This window comes from Scatophagus argus, chromosome 14 (assembly GCF_020382885.2).
Source record: "Scatophagus argus isolate fScaArg1 chromosome 14, fScaArg1.pri, whole genome shotgun sequence".
NCBI lineage: Eukaryota > Metazoa > Chordata > Actinopteri > Scatophagidae > Scatophagus > Scatophagus argus.
The window spans coordinates 13,143,459-13,161,138 of record NC_058506.1 but is presented as its reverse complement, the minus strand read 5'-3'; the positions used below and the strand labels follow the sequence as shown (position 1 = coordinate 13,161,138).

The following is a 17,680-nucleotide window of genomic DNA, read 5'->3' as shown; positions in this document are numbered from 1 at the left end:
GTAATTGCAATAAAGCAGGTGCATCGTTTGGTAAATCCCGACTCCTGAAGACCTTTGGAGGGATGTGGGGTTTTCCTGTGACGGCGGCAGCGTTCGTGACACACTGTCTGTGGTGATAAGGTTTCACTGGTTAGGAAATTATTCAGGAGCTTATCATTTGTCAGTTCCTGTAGATTCTGGGATTTTTTTAAGGAGTGTAATGTGCTCCTCATGATCAGAGTCTTAAGCTTTCATTTCCTGTGTTAATACTCTAGCTGTTAAATATCTGAGTCGTGGTTTGTTTATGGTGGATTTCACTGCTACTGTGCTCAATCTTCTTTTCTCCCCTCGCTCTTTTTTTTTTTCTTCCACCACTGTTATTTTTTTCAGGTAACATCATCTGTTTTGATTACCTTTTCTGTCATGTCCTCTTTTTTCATTCTTTCCGTTTTCCTCTAATTTAATTGCCTTCTGATCTCAGTTGCTTTTCCCAAAGGGACTTTTCTCATTCATCAAACAAATGTCACCCAATTAAACAAGACATTCTTCACATGTTTTTTTTTATTTTTGTAATTTTAATAAATGTCTGGTTAATATTCAAACAACTAACCTGCTCAGGCTTGGTGTGTAGTTTCCTATGATCGTGTGGGATAAACACTCAGGAAATCTGTTGCTTTTGGTTGAACCAGATTTGGAATTTGGGTCATTTTCCCAGCATAGCAGCTCCTGCTGTATGAGGGAGTCATTGCCTTTGGCTGATATTGAGTTTACATTCTCCAAAGCTTCAGAGTGTTCACGTGAATCCACATAAGCATTTGTGTATATTTTAATCGCTTTTGTTTTGATATTCATTGTGTATTTCTTTTTTCTTTTGTTTTTTTTACATCAGGCTGCTGCAAGGATGACCGGTGGATCGGCAGGTAGGATAAGAGTCTGTGTGTGTGTGTGTGTGTGTGTGTGTGTGCTAAGTATCCATTCAGTTGGATTGTTTGCATTCCCACTTTTGGATAAAACCGGACTTCTGGGAATACCTCCCACAGGATTCCCAGCCAGTATGTCAAACCTCAACCACCCAGAAGTAATGATATACAGTTTCTACTATAACACACTCATACACACATACATACAGCTTTGTCTGTATGCATACACATCTCATGCATATTCACGTGCATAAACACAAATGTATCGGTGAGCTCATACAAAAAAAACAACAAAAAAAAACCAAAACAAAATAAAACAAACCCATAAAGGCTTTGAAGTTTTTGGATTACTGGAGTGTGTGAAAACACCCAGAAGCTCTTAATCCCTCTAACCAAACAAAAACAGAGATTTTCCAGCTGAAAATATCTCCTATGTCAAAAAGAGTATTCATACTTTTTTTTTTTCCACTTTGGTTTCATCTTTTCTCTCTTTTCCTCTGGGACTCAAGTTCCCAGAGACAGCGATACAAGAGTCTGGGGACATGATTAATGAGTCCAACTCTGACCCCTGTGCGTATCTCTTATCCTCAGAGTGTGTCCCTTTTGATTGACATGCACAGGCGTCATGGCGACTGTAGTTTAAGTACAACCCAGGGAGAAGTCTCACATTTGGATTGTTTATTTTCGTGTGTTTTGTGTGCGTGCCTGTGTGTGTGTGTGTGTGTGTGTACAAATCATAACAGTTGGGGTGTCTCCGATGTGGCTCCACCGTCAGGGTCACATTACTGTCAATGATAGTCCACGCAGGAGAGGTGCAGTGTGGGTAATGAGGCCCCAGAGGCTTGCAGGGAGGTCAGAGGTGATGCTGTCGATGGTGTACAATGTGTGTGTGTGTGTGTGTGTGTGTGTGCAGAAGGAGAAGGACAGAAACATTTCATACAAACACAGGAGCGTAGATTCGTCTCATTGTTTGGGGTTTTGTGCTTCAGGTTTGTTTTCTCACTTGAGAGCGTTTCTTTTCCCCTCTGATACGAGGAAACACTGTGGCTCTTTTACAGAAATCCCGTCTAATCAATCAGTGTTTGTCGGCCTGTGTGGGCTGTGTCTCAGCTGCAGAGGGACAGGATATGATATGCACATATCTCCCCTCGCATAGCAGACATTCACTGTGGGCTCTGCCAGATAAACGGGGAATTCCTCCCAGGAGGTTTGAGCAGAACTACCTGTGTTTTCTGCTGGGGGTCAGTTACCCTCAGCACGTACCTTGTGACTCGACTCTCTTGAATGTCTGTTGTCTGCGTATGAGAGAGCGTGCATGCAATAATGGTATGTGGTTTAAATCGAATCTGCCCTTCAGCCACTGAGTAAAATGTTTTAATCCCTGGAAAGATGAAAGGATTTATTGTCAATAAAATATTGCTGAAGAATTTCTATGCAATAACAGGGGAGTATTTTAGTATAACTTCTGAAGCGATTTCAGCGGCCTCTTCATGTTTGACAAGCATCTAAGCGTGGATTATAGAAAATGGCAATTTAGTTTGATGTGTTAGTTAGATGTGATTATTTCTCATTTGAAATATCAGTGGTGTTCTGGACAGAAAGTGCCTTATAGAGTTTACGTTTGCTCCTCAACCTCCTGGTTAAGTTACTGTGATCCAGTAGTGATAAAGCAGAAAATTATTTTAATCAGCTGAAGATGAAAAAAAAAATCATCTGTATGTGATATATCAGACTAATGTTAACTGAGATACTGAGAGGATTAGTTATCCTATAACCCGATAAACAGAAGACCTCACCTTTCATTTGTATTAATCCAACTGGGAGACCTATATCAATGTGCAGTGAAACTGTACTGAGACTTTTAATAAATTACTTAACAGTAATGGATAAAGATGATTGGAAAATTTGTGATTTGAAGATTTGTGTTATGGCAAGGAGGCCATACACATCATTTTGCACCATTTTATATGTCAACAAATGAAGTAACCTGGAACCACATGCAAGTGATGCCTGACTCTTACTATACAGTAAAAATATTATCATTAAAAATAACTCTGTGCCACTGCCTTCTGCGTTGCTGTATATTAAAAATGAATGGTTTCATCAAAGAATACTGTTTATCCATGTTAAAAAAAAGGAAATACTCAAATCTAAAATTCCTCCGGCAGCATCAAAACAAACATAAATGATTCTGTTGTCTGAAGTCGACTGTGTGTGAATAAAACTCTTCATGTGCATTCCACGCAGCGTATGAATGCAATTACGCTCCAGATGTTGATCACAGCTCCACGTTCTCAGACGCTGCCGAGCTGCTCTCGTAAACGTTACCTCTCAAACATAATTCAGAAGACTGCCGTTGTCTCAGAGCTGCCGATAAGCTACAAATGACCTTCGTCTGAACTAAACACACACTCACACAAATTCTCTACACTTTCACTGCAGTCCCGGATTATAAAAATAAAACAACGTTTAATCCATCAGAATCTTTACGTTATTGGAAAACGCTCGGGGAGGCTGTGGGTAATCTCAACCCATGGCCCGTGAATCCTTTTAGCGTGTCCCTTGCATATCTGTAATGTGTTTTTTAATATGTCTGACAGGAGGGATTGAGCTGATTTATGGCTCCTGCAGACCTCTGACACACATTTTCCTATGGGCAGAGTCATGCAGATATTTGACCCAAATGTTTTCACTTCAATAAAACATCTTTGTCATTTTCTTTTAACTGGCCTGAAAGCGTTAAAGGTATCGGAGGGTTCAGTCTGTCCATGCGTCTATGAATGCCGTGGCCGTTTGTTTGTGTGTGTGTGTGTGTGTATGGGTGAAAATCATTGTGTTATGCATAAGACACCACACAGAGGAGAGCAGTTGACTCAGCAATTAACCTGCAATAAATCTCTATAACTTAACGATGGTGGTTTGTTGTGGTGTCTGTGTGTGTGTGTGGGTGTGTGTCTGCGTGTGTGTGTGTGTACTGTGAGATGAAGACCCACCAGTGTGCTTACATTAAAGGTTTGTGATGCTAGGAGGTCCCTTATTAACTTGGTGCTCAGTAAGGGTGTGTGTGTGTGTGTGTGTGTGTGTGTGTGTGTGTGTGTGTGTGTGTGTTGAATATTGCAGCAGTGCTTTAACAAGTCTGGAAGTGGATTTGGCTGTAATCCTGGTCTCTCCTTCTGTTTCTTCCTCCTATCTCTCTATCTTTCTTCTTCTGCTGTCTTTTCTGCCCATTCAAACTGTAACTGGACCCCCACTGTGATTTTTTTTTTCTTCATTGTTTCCAAGTTGTTTTACTTTAAGTGTTTGCTGTGCTCCCATTTTGCATCAGTGCCATGTTTTTTTTCTTCCTGTGTAAAGAACAGACACACAAACACAATTGAGTAAGAAGATGTTTAAAGGATCGTTTGGGTTTATTACAACTTTGGTCGTGCTTTAGCAGTGTGGGTCATCATATTTATTTATATTCATTTATTTATTCGCTTAAGAAACATGAGCAGTCAGTCGTTTGTAAGGCTTTTAAATAAACCAGCAGGCAAGCCAAACAAAAAAAGAAGCGAAAACAAATGCCATCAGTAAAACTACATCCCAGACTTGTTCAGCTCGACCTCTTGGTTCAGCTTTGACTTCCCATGTGGACACACAGTTTTCCTGTGCAATATTATTGCCACCTTTTCGGGGGCAATCACTTTTGATTTTAACAACAAAGTAGTTTGGAATTATTGTTTACTTTCTTTTTTCTTTTTTCTTCTGTACATAATTCCGAAATACTGTCTTTCTGACTTTCTTGCCCAGTCTGACTGTAGAGTACTGTAGATATACTTGACTTGGTGAGTAAATGACTGACAGAAAGTTGTAGTAAACCAAAATAACTTAAACTTAAACTTAAATTATCTGATTTTTTTTTTTTTAACCAGCGCAACAAGCTGTAAACACAACACTGACATATCATCACCTTGTAAATAAGACATGATGATGTTTAGACATCCAGCAGGTACAGAGCTATGTTTGGATTCACCTGGAGATATCATTTTACCTGCTGAAAGTTCACCAGGTAGTCGATGACTGTGTATACCTGCTGTTCGGTGCTGCTGATTCAGTCTCTTGCTGCTCTACAGCAAATATACACAAACATATAAATATTACTCTCCTGTCTTGGCATTTCACTGCGCACTGCTGATCTTTGAGGTAATGGCAGCCATGTTCAGCTAATCAGCATATGTGAACACTGTGGTGATAGCTTGATGGTGAACTAAAAACATCGGTATGTTTGACAGCTTTTAAGCACAACTAATGTGCACATGAGACTCTACAGCTTGTATATTTTGTGTGTGCTTGTGTTGGCATGCGTGTTTGGAGGCACACGTACACACTTTTGCGTGTGGTCCTGCAATCCTATACTAGCGCAGAGACAAGGCTCGAGGAAGCAAGTTGGTCCTTGAGGATTTTCCCGCTAAAATGCTTATTTTAACAGCTAAAAACCTCCCTACATGTGTATCGTTCCTAAGAGCCTTTAAAATGAGACACTCAGCAGCAAGGCCCCCTATCAGCGTGTGATCTGCACTCTCATGACCTGTGGAGTTTCCTCCGTGTCCATTAGCTATTGTTTCCCCTCCCCGGTCCTGCCTCAGGTCCTGCTACTTCCATACCACAGTCTGCACCCCGTAGCCCTCCGCACTCAGCTTTCAGTCCCCCACGCCTGTCTCCAAATACGGCGTCTACCCTCCTCCCCGTCAGGTTCCATACTTTATACCTCAGGCCAAGTCTGCTTCCCATATCCCAGCACTGGATTCCCCATCTGTATCATCTCTCCTCCTTGGTCTTTAGGCCGAGACCTTTTGCTTTGTGTCCCCTCGGCCTCAGGCACGCCGCAGTGATAGCCATCTCCTGCTGTAGGTGATCCAGTCTCCAGAATAGGAGATGGACGATGTCAACAGACGTCTCTGCGTAGGCTGGACAAGGGAAGTTGTTGTTGTTGTTACTGGAGAGTGTGGGGGATAGACACTCAATTTGCTCCTGACCCACTTTCCTCCTGGCCCATTTTTTTCTGAAGGAACTGACCAGAGTAGCATTCCTTGATGGCTGGTGCAGAAATATTGACAGAGAAACCCTGGTGCTGTTGATTCAAGCCCCTATGAGCACATGGGCTTAATGCTGGTTCTTTATTGATGACACATGATAAGCATATGGATCCTAGAGTAATAAAAAAAAAATTGTTTCAAAAAAATTGTTTAGGTGACGCCTGTTGATTAAAGTCAAATGTCAGGCGGGAAAATCTGAATCTTTTAAGCTCAGACTTTCTCCTTCTTCCACTGGAAAATCAAACATCTTAGTTTTTAACAAAAAATAACTTCACATCTTTTTATTTTTTTCTCTCCACTGGGTCATCTCTCTTCTGATCTGCAGTGCCGCTGTCGTCTGTCTTCCCCTGCTTATTTCCTCTCTTGCTGAGTCTGAACTGCCTTCTTGCTTTTGCAAGGGGCTCCCGTCAATCACAGCATCTCGCTGATGTATCAGAGTCGAGGGTCAGGCTTGCTGTATCACCTCTGAATACTAAACACAGCAACAGTTTCTTTTCAAGCTTTCGCATCTGAAGCACTCGTGTATGAAAAAGGACATAATTTCTTTATACAATTGAAGTTGTTCTGTTTTAGGATTCGTCATGAATACAACATGAATATAAGTTTTTATTTCATGATGGGTCGGTGGATGTAAAGAATACAATCATGAATGAACATGTAAGTGGATGTTGTGATTTGAATCCTGCAGCTTTTCTGAAGAAATGAACAAAATATGGAACTACTTTGTGCTTCATAGTAAGATGATTAGGTGTGTGTGTGTGTGTGTGTGTGTGTGTGTGTGTGTGCTCTTGGGGATCATTGCAAACAGATAGTATGAGCTCGGAATTTAGGTCAAGGTCACACAGTGCCATCTGTTCATTTAATCTGGAGGTTTTCCACTTAAAGCAGACTGGTGGTGCTAACACTCAGTGTAACCAGCTACTGACCATTTAGCTTTAGCTTCTGTATTCTTCTCCTGTTTGAAGATGATGATGGATTCCTGATTTGTATTGTTTGCAGCGCACCTCAAGATTACAAGAAAGCAGCTGTTGAGGTGACGTACGGGCAGGTTTCGTTCATTTCTAGCTCTAACAGAAGAGTCAAGTGAGCTGAGCAGCTTGGCCTGAATGACTGAGTGTTGCTGAAAATAGAAGACAGAGACCGGAGAGAGAGTGTCGGGGATGAAGAGGAGGAAGAATGAGATGGGAGAGGAGGAGGAGGAGGAGGAGGAGGAGGGGGAGGAGGAAGGGAAAGAGGGTTGCTGGGTATACATGCAAATTTAAGGAATCTGGGAGAGAGGAGCAGGTTGCACAAGATGCTTGTGTCACAGTCTTTGATCACATGATCTGTTAAATTATTGATCAGCCTGAACTCGCTAACCCAGAGTCTGTATGCATATGCAGCTACTCACTTCTTCCTCTCATAGCATCACAGTGCAGGAGAGTCTCAGTGACAGAAAACCTTGTACGCATTTTAATTTGTGATTGTGATTTGTAAGATAAGATGAACTTTATTGATAATAAATAATACTGTCTGATACTTAGTCTTATTAGAATCCTCCCTGCATTGGAGACAGGAGGGGGAACTTTGGGCATCTTTGTGACCACCACATGCTGTTTGTGCTTATTTGACAACATAACCTAAACTCAGATGACCTGACAGGACGAAGAAAGAGGAGCTCGACCTCCTCCCCCCTACTCGACCATCTCCTCCTCCTTCACCTCCTGTCTTTTCTGCTGAAGAGGATGGCAGCGCTCTCTAAACCAGCCCTGTCCACTTCTGCAACCGCCGCAAGATCTGATTGCTCTCTCGGTGGCGACGCCCATCCTAGGCTGTGTGTTTGTTCTGAAAATCAGATCTCTGATCTTGTCCAGAACATGTCCATTGTGCTGCTTGGATTGGCTCTTTGAGCCCTGGAATGTGTTAAGTTGGTGTTTTGATTGGCCGCTGCTTTGAGACAGTGATTCTGTGGTGTTCTCCCTCCCTGCGCCAGGACCAGCTTACCAGTCCGCATATTATAGCCTTCAACATCACAGAGGAGAAATACAAAACTGACCCTGGATCAAAGTGTCTGGACGTTTTGTAGCTTTCCCACAGAAGTGTTTAATTTCTGCCCTGTGGCCTCTGTCTTTCTCACTGTTTCTATCTCTCAACCTCAACCCACAATCCACATTGTTTACCCAGATTCTTTGAGAGTCTGTCACATATGATTTTGTCCCACATTAGCACAACTGGTTGCTGATGTCTCTTACCAAAAATATCGAGCATCAGAATAGAGAATCTAAGAGGACTGATGAGCTGTCAGCGCTTAAAAGAGAGACGGTGCTGCAAGTGATTTTATCACGCAGTGAGAAAGCTGCATGGCTGTTCAACAACTCTCCTTCCTAATTAGCTTACCGTCCCGTCTTTTTGTGAAAACGTGGTTGATGTTTGTGTGAAGGTCACTGTTGGCTGTGCTAGAGATCTGTTCATGTGATAATCTCATATTTTCCCTTGAAGGAGCTCTCTAAGTATGTCGCCTCTGTAAAGCCTCACAAGAGAGTGATGAAAACAGAAGAGGCAAGTACCGAGATATCCTGGCCGTTACTGTCCATCAAGCTGTAACATTTAATAAGTGTAAGAGCCATTTAAGAATATAGTTTTGTATATATTTTGTATGTAAGGCTATGATATATTTGAGGGTCAAATATATCATAAATTTGAATTCATATAGAAATTAGTATTTTTGTTCTGTGTTAAGATTATAATTTTATTTACATTATCCTGCCGTAAAATATTGCAGTTGAGGTAATTATGACTTCACTTCACGACATTGGTAGTGCTGCATGACATGACTGACAGGTATAGTCAAGAGCAACATGGTGCCCATTGAATAACAAGGTAGTTTGTATAGAGTGGAACGTGTGAAGAGCCATTTAAAGTGCCTGTGTTTAAGGAATTAAGCAGGTGTGGATATGTCATCTGCTCAGTAGGAGAACGGACTGAGGCATTAATGTGAATTTGCTGTAACTGTGGAATAATCAATGAACGTTTGTGCCTGCGCAGTTCTGAGTACTTTGGAATTGATCATAACTACTGTATGTATGTTTACCATCGATACAAACTAAGTGGTTTTGGACTGTGGATGAAAGCAGCCACTAAAACAAGATTCCCTCTAGATGACATTATAGAACAGTTTTCACAAGCTGAGAAAATACTCCTCAAGTCATATAAGTTGAAGATCATATGTGAATTCAGTTACTGTGTTTGGTGAAGTTTAAATTATTCCTCTTGTCCCCAGATGGTTTTTCAGAGCATCTTTTCAGTCACACCTCTGCTTATCCCAGTAAATTTATCACACATATATGAGTAGAAAATGTTCAAAAGGATTTAAGAAAATGCAGAAAATGTCACTGGTACTTAATCTTCTCCTCCTTGTGTCAGAGCATTTTGATTATAAGCCAGTTGTGCCTGTCGGTGGCTGTGATAATGTGCTAAAATCCCTTAATCCCGCAGCCCACACACATTTGCACCGGGAAAGCGGGTCACAAGGTAACGTGTGTTTATGTGAACTGAGTACATGTGCATCCACTTACACATGAGTTTGTGCATGCGTTGTATTTGTGTGGGCCGAACATTATTTACATACATTCGCTAGTCATGTGTGCACATGGCGTGGTGTGTTTATATCTCACAGAGTGTCGTGAAATCTCGCCGTCATGTCGTCAGTCTGTCTGGTACCCTCAGGGTTTATGTTACGCCGTGTTTCAGTATTTTTGTAACATAACTTCTACAACACACATGTAGTTGTACAAACAATATGTCAAAAAAAAAACTGTACATGCAATCAGTGCGACGCACTGTATTTCTATTTTTTATTTAAGACGGATGTTGTTTCATAAAAATCCACAGACATGTTCGTTCTTCTTTGAGTGTACATTTATATCAAACACGCAGCCATTCAAAGCAGAATCTCATTGTCGTATCCGTGTTTTGATGAACAGAATAGAAAGAGACAGAAAGGCCCTTATATGGCCGTTTACTTTAATCTTTCAGTGTTCCTGTAGCTCTAAGTAGAAGCGCTGTTACGTCACTAGTCTCGATTTTTGCGATTTCAAGCCATAAAGCGGTTTTGATCTGATTGAGAACAACTTGAGTGATCCTCTGTGAGTCTGCTAAAATCTGCTGGAGGGATGGAATATCATTCTTTCCAAAAGATATTCCCTCATTTGTGCTGGTGACGATGTGGGTGCAAAATCTCCTCGCGTGGGTTCTCATTTGTTTAAGATCTTATAGCTTGTCAAGGTTGTAGCATATGATTGACGCCATTTTCATGGCTTCCTTGTGCCTTGAATGGAAGCGTCTGCCATCTGGTCTTCTGCCTGAATATCTGAGCCACCAGGGAAACAAATTTTTGGCTCTTCTGTTTAGCGACAACCTGCAGGAAGCTCACTGACATAAATGAAACATTGGACCTTCAAAATAACGTCCTGGTTCGTGTCTTCCCCGACGAGACATTTGATGGTTCAGCGTGTTCCTGTACACCCTTCAATCCCACACATTCCTATACACATCGCATGTGCTCATCGTCTTTTTTCAGCATCTCTTTTCTCCAACTCTGACTTTCTGCAGTGGCTCATCACATCCTCTCCTGTCTGCTTTCTCCTTCTTCAACATGATTGGCGCTCTCCCACACAAAATGTAAGCCTGCACCCCAGCATCCTGTGCCTGTATCTTGCTTTAAAGGATCCCTGGCGTCATCGCTAGCAGATCAATGCTACACGCCTGCATATGCTGTGGTTTCTACTGCCAGCTGGGTATCCAGACTCACGAATAGAGCTGATTCAACTGTCCCTGCTGCTTGCCTCTGTTTGTTATCCTCAAATCAGCAGTTAGCTAAGGAAGAAAGCTTAGCCTTGAGAAGATATTTAAAATATGTCTAATACTTCATCATATCAGTTAATTGATTTAGTCGATAAACAGAGGAAGAATATTAATGAAGAAGCAGTTCATCTTTTAAGGCACTTTTTAAAGCAAAACAGTTTGAGATTCTGACTCATGAGGATTTGCTGCTTTATTTTGTTTCATGTCATACTAAACATAATGTCAGGTTTTGGTTGGACAGAGTAAGACTTTTGAAGATGCTCTGGGTGTTTATCACTATTTTTATTTACTGATTAATTGGGCTAATAATAGGCTGATGAATTGATTATCAAAGTAGCCGTGAGTTGCAGCTTTGTATCTGATGTTTAATATCATCAGGAGATGAAAGATTGTCACGAGGTTGTTGTGCACATGTTATCCTTGCACGCATGTGATATATTGAAAGTACCATATGTCAGAAATTAAAAGCAGAAAAGCCCTTTTGCTCGCGGCCATGATTGCCTCTGTATTATGCATCAACAACAAGTAACTGCAAAATTTCCTCCTCAACTTGTTTCGCAGTGTGACTCTGTGAAACACCAAAAATACTGTCCCATTAATCCCAGTCCCTTTCATTTTTACCAGTTGAGTGTAATTATTTGTGAAAGACACATACCGTGTGACTTTCATCCTCTATCTGCCGATAAAATGCTTGTGAATCTCATTATCGAAATGTAAACAGAAAAGGAAATTTCATCACGTTTTATTCCATGAAGTGCATCATTTAACATGTTTTCTTGCTTCGTCTTCGTCCCACGCCGGCTCTTCTACACGCTGCTGGTCTTGTCGATCGACTGTCCCCTCAGCTCCTTCCCTCCTTTAATTCCTTCTCCTCTAAGCTACTTACTGCTCACCATTTTAAACCACTTCCTCTCTCATCACTGCTGGCTGCCAGTGCCAGCCATGAGTCTCACCCTGGTCTCAGCAGGAATATAAATCACCAGCTCCCTCCAAAGCTGTACTGTCATTAGCAGGACAAGGCGGAGAAAGTAGGGCCATGATCTCCAGCCACAGTAACCTTCCTCTTCAACGTGTTAGCTGTATATTTCATTGGAAACAAAATCCAACTGGAGAAGTCACATTTTGGGCTTAACTTTTCCCACCCCAAAGTGATTATGATGAGTGATAGCCTCATTTATGAAAGTCACTCAGTAAAGTGGTATTCGGTGTCCAGATAAGCGCAGGATTCTGCTGACCGTTGGGGATGTCCAGCGCGTTTCGACAGGCTGAAATGTCGAATCAGGTCCCTGCTCGTGGATCCGTGCCGACCTGCAATTCAACACCACAAACAGGACATCCGATGGTGTCAGGCGGACGGCAGCTGAGGAGCATCCTGGCTGGTCTGGTCACTCTGTCTGGCATTCCTGGGATAACATGGGAGTAACTGAGAGTTCAGAATGAGATTTCCAAAACTCTCGACCTGTCAGAGGGGGGGAATGTGAATGACTCACAAAGAGTGGCAGCTCAGACGGTTGATGTTTGTCCACTTTCACTTCAGGTGGGGGTTGAGTTCACCCCTCTTTATGTCAGTTAGTCAAGCACATATTCAGTCACTCATGCTGTGAAGCCATCTTGTGCAGTTAAAGGAAAACATGCCTTGGATTCCTTTGTCCATTTTGTTGTGTTTTTCTCATTTATACCACATTGACATCATGGAAAGGCATTTCAAGTGCTGCTACAATTTAAAACAACAAACATTTACTGTGTCTTGCCTCTTAAATACAAAGATTTGCTGCTGATCTTGGTTTCCTGTCATTATAAACTGTGTGTATTTTGTTTACTGGTAGCTGATTTTGATGGTAAAATGTGCTGGGTGTTTGTCCTCGTATTTGTTCGCCAAGATGTGAAACATGAGAAAATGAAATTGGAAATGAAGGGTGGTTAATGGGGAAAATAAGGAAAATTATGGCGCCAGTCACTAAAGACGCCCCACATGTCTGATAGAGCAGTTTGTACAGCTGCCCTGTAAGGTCACACTGAATGAGCAGAGATGCTACGGAAAACTCAGTTGCAACTTTGTCTGTCTCTCTGTGTGTGTATGGAATGACTGTGTGTTATTAGTATCAAGGGGATTGAAAGAGATCCTTGTTTGGGTGAGTGGGTGGGTGGGTTTGCGTCTTGAAGCACATGTAGATTTGGTGTGTGTGCGTGTGTGTGAGAGAGAGAGGGAAAGAGAGAGGGAGAGGGAGAGAGAGAGAGAGAGAGAGAGGGGGTCTAACCACACAAATCCACCTCTCACATCTGGCTCGCCATGTCAGAAGTCCAGGCTCACATGCAGAAGTTATGCTGAGACATGACTGCACCTTCTCCCTACCAGCGACTGTAGATAAATCGGGCAGTGGGCTGCGGAGAGCAGAAATGCTGGATGAATCAATCCAGTTTATCTTTAGGGGGTCCAAATCCCGCTACTAGAACCTCATCCGGCTCCGGTGGTGCAGGAAGGTGACGCAGCGCGGCAGGAGCTTTAACACCAGGTGAAGCGGTGACGACCATTGCGGCAGCCAGACGCGGCAGCAGCCGGGGGGTTCACGCTGGAATAACGGGATTGAGGAATAACGGGTTGTTGACGGACCGCTGGTTTTTCTGATAGTCAGGGTGGGTGGGTGGGGGGGATGCGCCCAGCTCCACCACCGCAATGACAACCCAGCGAAGGTCTGCCAAGCTACAGCTGCGGCGGTCGATCAGCGAGCAGCTACGGGACTCCACGTCCAAGGCTTGGGATCTGCTGTGGAGGAATGTCCGAGAGAGACGGCTGGCAGGTCAGAGAGCCAAAAACCAGCGGAAGTGAAACTTATGTTAGCGTGAGGAATGCTGTTTAGGGCTAGAATACATGCATCAGTCAGTGTACATAATAGCAGCACGAGTCAGAAACTGCCACACTAAGACAGCCTATTTTATTTTTTAATATTAAATTAGTGTTCTGAAAATGGATGTTTGGCTGCACTGATTCATATTTGCATTGTGCTTCTCACAGTTGGACACCACAATGACCCCGTATTGTGTCATTTAAAACAAACTTTGCTGAATAACACGCGAACGATATCGAAAACAAAAGTTAATCTTAGTCTGTGTGCTGCGTACAGCTTCTGTGTTATGCCCGTAGCGTCATGCGCAGCGCGCTCCTTGATATTTTGGGAAGGTCATTGTCAAATATAGTGCTCAAAACAGCGCAGGCATGTGCTGTGGACAGGAGTCCGGTGGTGGTGGTGGGGTGGGGGTTCACATGCCAACCGCTCAGTATTTGTCGTCCCAATCAGGAGGATGATTTGCTCTCCTTTTTTGAGAAAGTGAAAGGAGGGCAGGGGGGGGGTAATATTTTGGATTTAATAGCAGCATAGCGTCAGATATTCTGTGTGCGCGCCAATGCACCAAGTTGTTGGAGGCTCAGTCGGTTTGCTCTATATTTACAGCGGCCTGGATGCGCAAAGCAGGATCTCTCTCTCTCTCTCTCTCTCTCTCTCTCTCTCTCTCAACTGTGCGTCAAAGAAGGGAGGGGAAGGGAGAAAAGTAAGGGAAGACCAGGAGGGAGGGAGAGAAAGAGAGATGCGGAGATGAATCTGTCTCCTCTTTTTAATGTAATTACCGAGATGTCTGCCTCTTAAGCGAATTAAACGACGAACATTCCCACACTCGACCCCACAACCCACCACAGGCCGCAAACCCATCGTGCCTGCCAGACGTTTTCAAGTGGATAGCAGTGATAAATGACATGGATGACCATCAAGAGTCTGCCAAGGCTTTGTTGAATATCATTTGCAGCGTTGCATGATGGGTAATTGCTAACTATGATGAATGTTGTTTTGCTTTTGTGCACAATAAAGAGTGGAGTATCTGGGAACACCTGCTGCCCCCGGTAATCCTCTTTCCCCCAATTTGGAGGCCAGAGTCGTTCCCAAACTCCCCACCACCACCACCCCTAAAACTCCCAGCCCCTCCTCCTCCACCACCCCTCCTTTACCCCCACTGCTTAACCCATCAACTCACCAGGCACACAGTTCACATCTGTCTGGATCAGATTTTCGAGATGGGGAATCTTTAGAATGCGCACATCTGGCTTCTCTGTTACACAGGTATTTAGCAGCGCATTTGCTACTCTCTGAATTAGGACTGTAAATTTGCTTGTTTTTGTTACATGAAGCTTAAGATTAACAAAACGAACTCGGTTACATCAAGAAAGGTGAGAGCAAATGTAGAAAACACACTGAACACTGAAACTGAGCGACTTAATTCAAGCGTGGCTGGATGTTTAAGTGAATTCGATTGTGTATATGGTTTCCATTCAGTCATCTGTACGTTTGCGTGCGTGTGTGAAAACAGAGAGTGCATAATAGCACCTGGATTTGGCTGTAATCCCACAGATTTTTAGGTTACTGGTGGGGGTCGGATCTCCCGTTGCGTGTGGGATTTGTGGGTTTTAGTTGCTTCAGTGTGAGCGTTGGTGTGTGTTTGTGTGTGTTTGCATTGGTTTGTCGTAAAACATAAACGCAGGGAAATGAGCTTAAACTTCACTTCGAGTCATCTCTTTCTAACTTGTCATCATTCTCATTTTTTCAGTTTGCCACCTCGCCCTCTTGTGCTGAAAATACCCAAGTAGCTGTGAGTGCTTTCACAGATCATCTCAAGGCTGTATCAACAAATTTAGGTTTTATCTTTGGTTAAAGCCTTTAACAACACGATAAATGTTCTCATGTTTCGCCTGGAGGAACTGGTGTCAATAAGCCAGTCTTCCTGTACAGGCTGCTGTATCTGCATTTTAACAGGTCAGTTTAATGGTTGGTTTAGTTTAGTTTGTTCACATTTCACATGTTTCTTTTTATCTTTTTTGAGCCCTTGTGCAGCCTTAGTTACTCAGGAATGGGGGGGGGGGTGCCTTGGCTGCTTCTAGGTTTGTTGGTTAAAGATTAAAGGCAACTGGGCTTTGACTGTCACAGCCTGAACCCTGGAGCTCAGGCTGGTTATAGTAAAGCCTCCCAAAGGGCTTTTTTAAAAAAAAAACAAAAAAAAAATGAGACCTGCATCTTTTTCTCTGATTTATCTTTTGGTGTTGCCAGTTTCTTTCACTTCTGCTCTTGTGATTGGTAAACAACATTGTCTCTCATAGATGTTTAGTCCAAGCATTTTCTTCTGAGTATCACATTATGTTGGGGATTTGTATTCAGGAATATATTTATATGTATATATATACTGTATTTGATGTCTTGCAGTAAAGGTAAAGGTTTTGGTCCTGACATCCATGTGTGAGTCATCTTTACTGCCATACATCTGCAGCAGATTTTTCCATCTCCACTTTAGTATATTTTCTGTCCAGTCTTGGCCAGCTGTAACTGAGACAGAGCGATGGATATTGTGTTACTGGCTGCTTACTACAGCCCCGTCCTGTGCCAATCCATTTACACATATCTATTTAGCCCACTAACATGTTGCTGCGTCAGCTTTCTGTTCTCTGCAGCATTCAGAGGGTTTGTCCTGCGCTGTATGTGGTGTTTCAGGTGCATTTTCTTTTGTCACTTTACACAGGCTGACATGACAAGTAATTAAACCAATTTAGTCCCATTTTTCAATGAGAAATGTTGCCTCTAGAGGGCAGTCTAATCAAATCAAATCATAGATTTTAGATTTCACAAGATCACAGACTTTCTTTGACTATGAATTAATGTCTGGGATGTCATACTGTTGAGTCCAACATCTCTAGCAGCAAGTGACCTGTTGTGCTGTACAGTAATGCCCCTTTACTGTGTAACTGCTGACCCCAAATCGACCTTGCTCTGACCTACTTTTCCCGTGTGCTTCGCATCCCACTTAGACCCCCTGCCTATTACCTCCCTAAAATGAATTAAAATGACCCCCTATATCCTCTAGCCCTGGCAAATCACTCTCCTGCCAAACTAGGTCAAAGTAGGAGCTTCCCTCCTCCTTCACTGCATTCCATACGTTTATCCACCAGCTCTGTTACTGACTCACACGTTTCAGACATTAGCTTTCCTTACTAAAACTGATTTTTTTTTTTTTTACTTTTTATTCATGAAGCATTAGTGTACATTACACAAAAGGGGGAAAAAAACAAAAAAAAAAACATGAGGTCATGGAATATACAATGTGTAAATAAAAAGATATGAAAGAATTTCACAAATTAACATACATTATACAATCATGTAGTATCTCTTTGTTCAGCTATGTAAATGGACCATTTTACCCACCTTTTCTCCCCTAGCTCTTTTTGGAGCCGTATAGAATAAGTCATCTGCTCAAGGAGGTGTAAATATTTCACAATATCAATAAAGGCCCTTCCAGTAGGAGTAACTTTTTGAAACCAAAGCTTTGTAATTGCCTTCTTACTTGCTGCCAACAAGATCTTTAGGAGGTACTCATCATCTTTACCTAGTCCCTCAGGGAGGCTCCCCAGGTATAAAGATGTGAATGTGGTATCAAAATAGAAACCCAGAACTTTTGTAATAATTGCTTGCACTTCCTTCCAAAAATTTTTAATAAGAGGACACAACCAGAACACGTGAGCGTGATCAAGCAAAGTTTCTCCACATTCCCTCCAGCGCCAATGTGCCAATGTGTCAATCTGTTTGCCTTTTTGTTTCGGGGTGATAAAGAATCGTATAAGGTTTTTCCAGCAAAAGTCTCTCCAAACCAGAGAGTTGGTGGTGGTTGACAGTGTAATCCAGGCATTCATCCATGTATGATCTGTTATTTCAATGTCCAGTAATGAGGATATGCCATTGTACAGCCTGCCTATAAGTCCTTTAGTACTGTTGGACTTGTATGCATCAACAACAGCTGATTTTTGATGGATTGTATTGCGATCAAGAGGCGCCC

At 42.5% G+C, this 17,680-nt stretch overlaps 1 protein-coding gene across 4 annotated transcripts in view; it reads left to right on the top strand.

The window, feature by feature from the left end:
* Positions 1–17,680, top strand: part of stard13a (StAR-related lipid transfer (START) domain containing 13a) — a 50,721-nt gene that overhangs the window by 12,016 nt on the left and 21,025 nt on the right. For all 4 annotated transcript variants that reach the window (XM_046410641.1, XM_046410639.1, XM_046410640.1 and 1 more), the window contains one exon: positions 869–899. In XM_046410641.1, the coding sequence (XP_046266597.1) occupies positions 869–899 (31 nt within the window). The remainder of the gene's footprint in view (positions 1–868; positions 900–17,680) is intronic.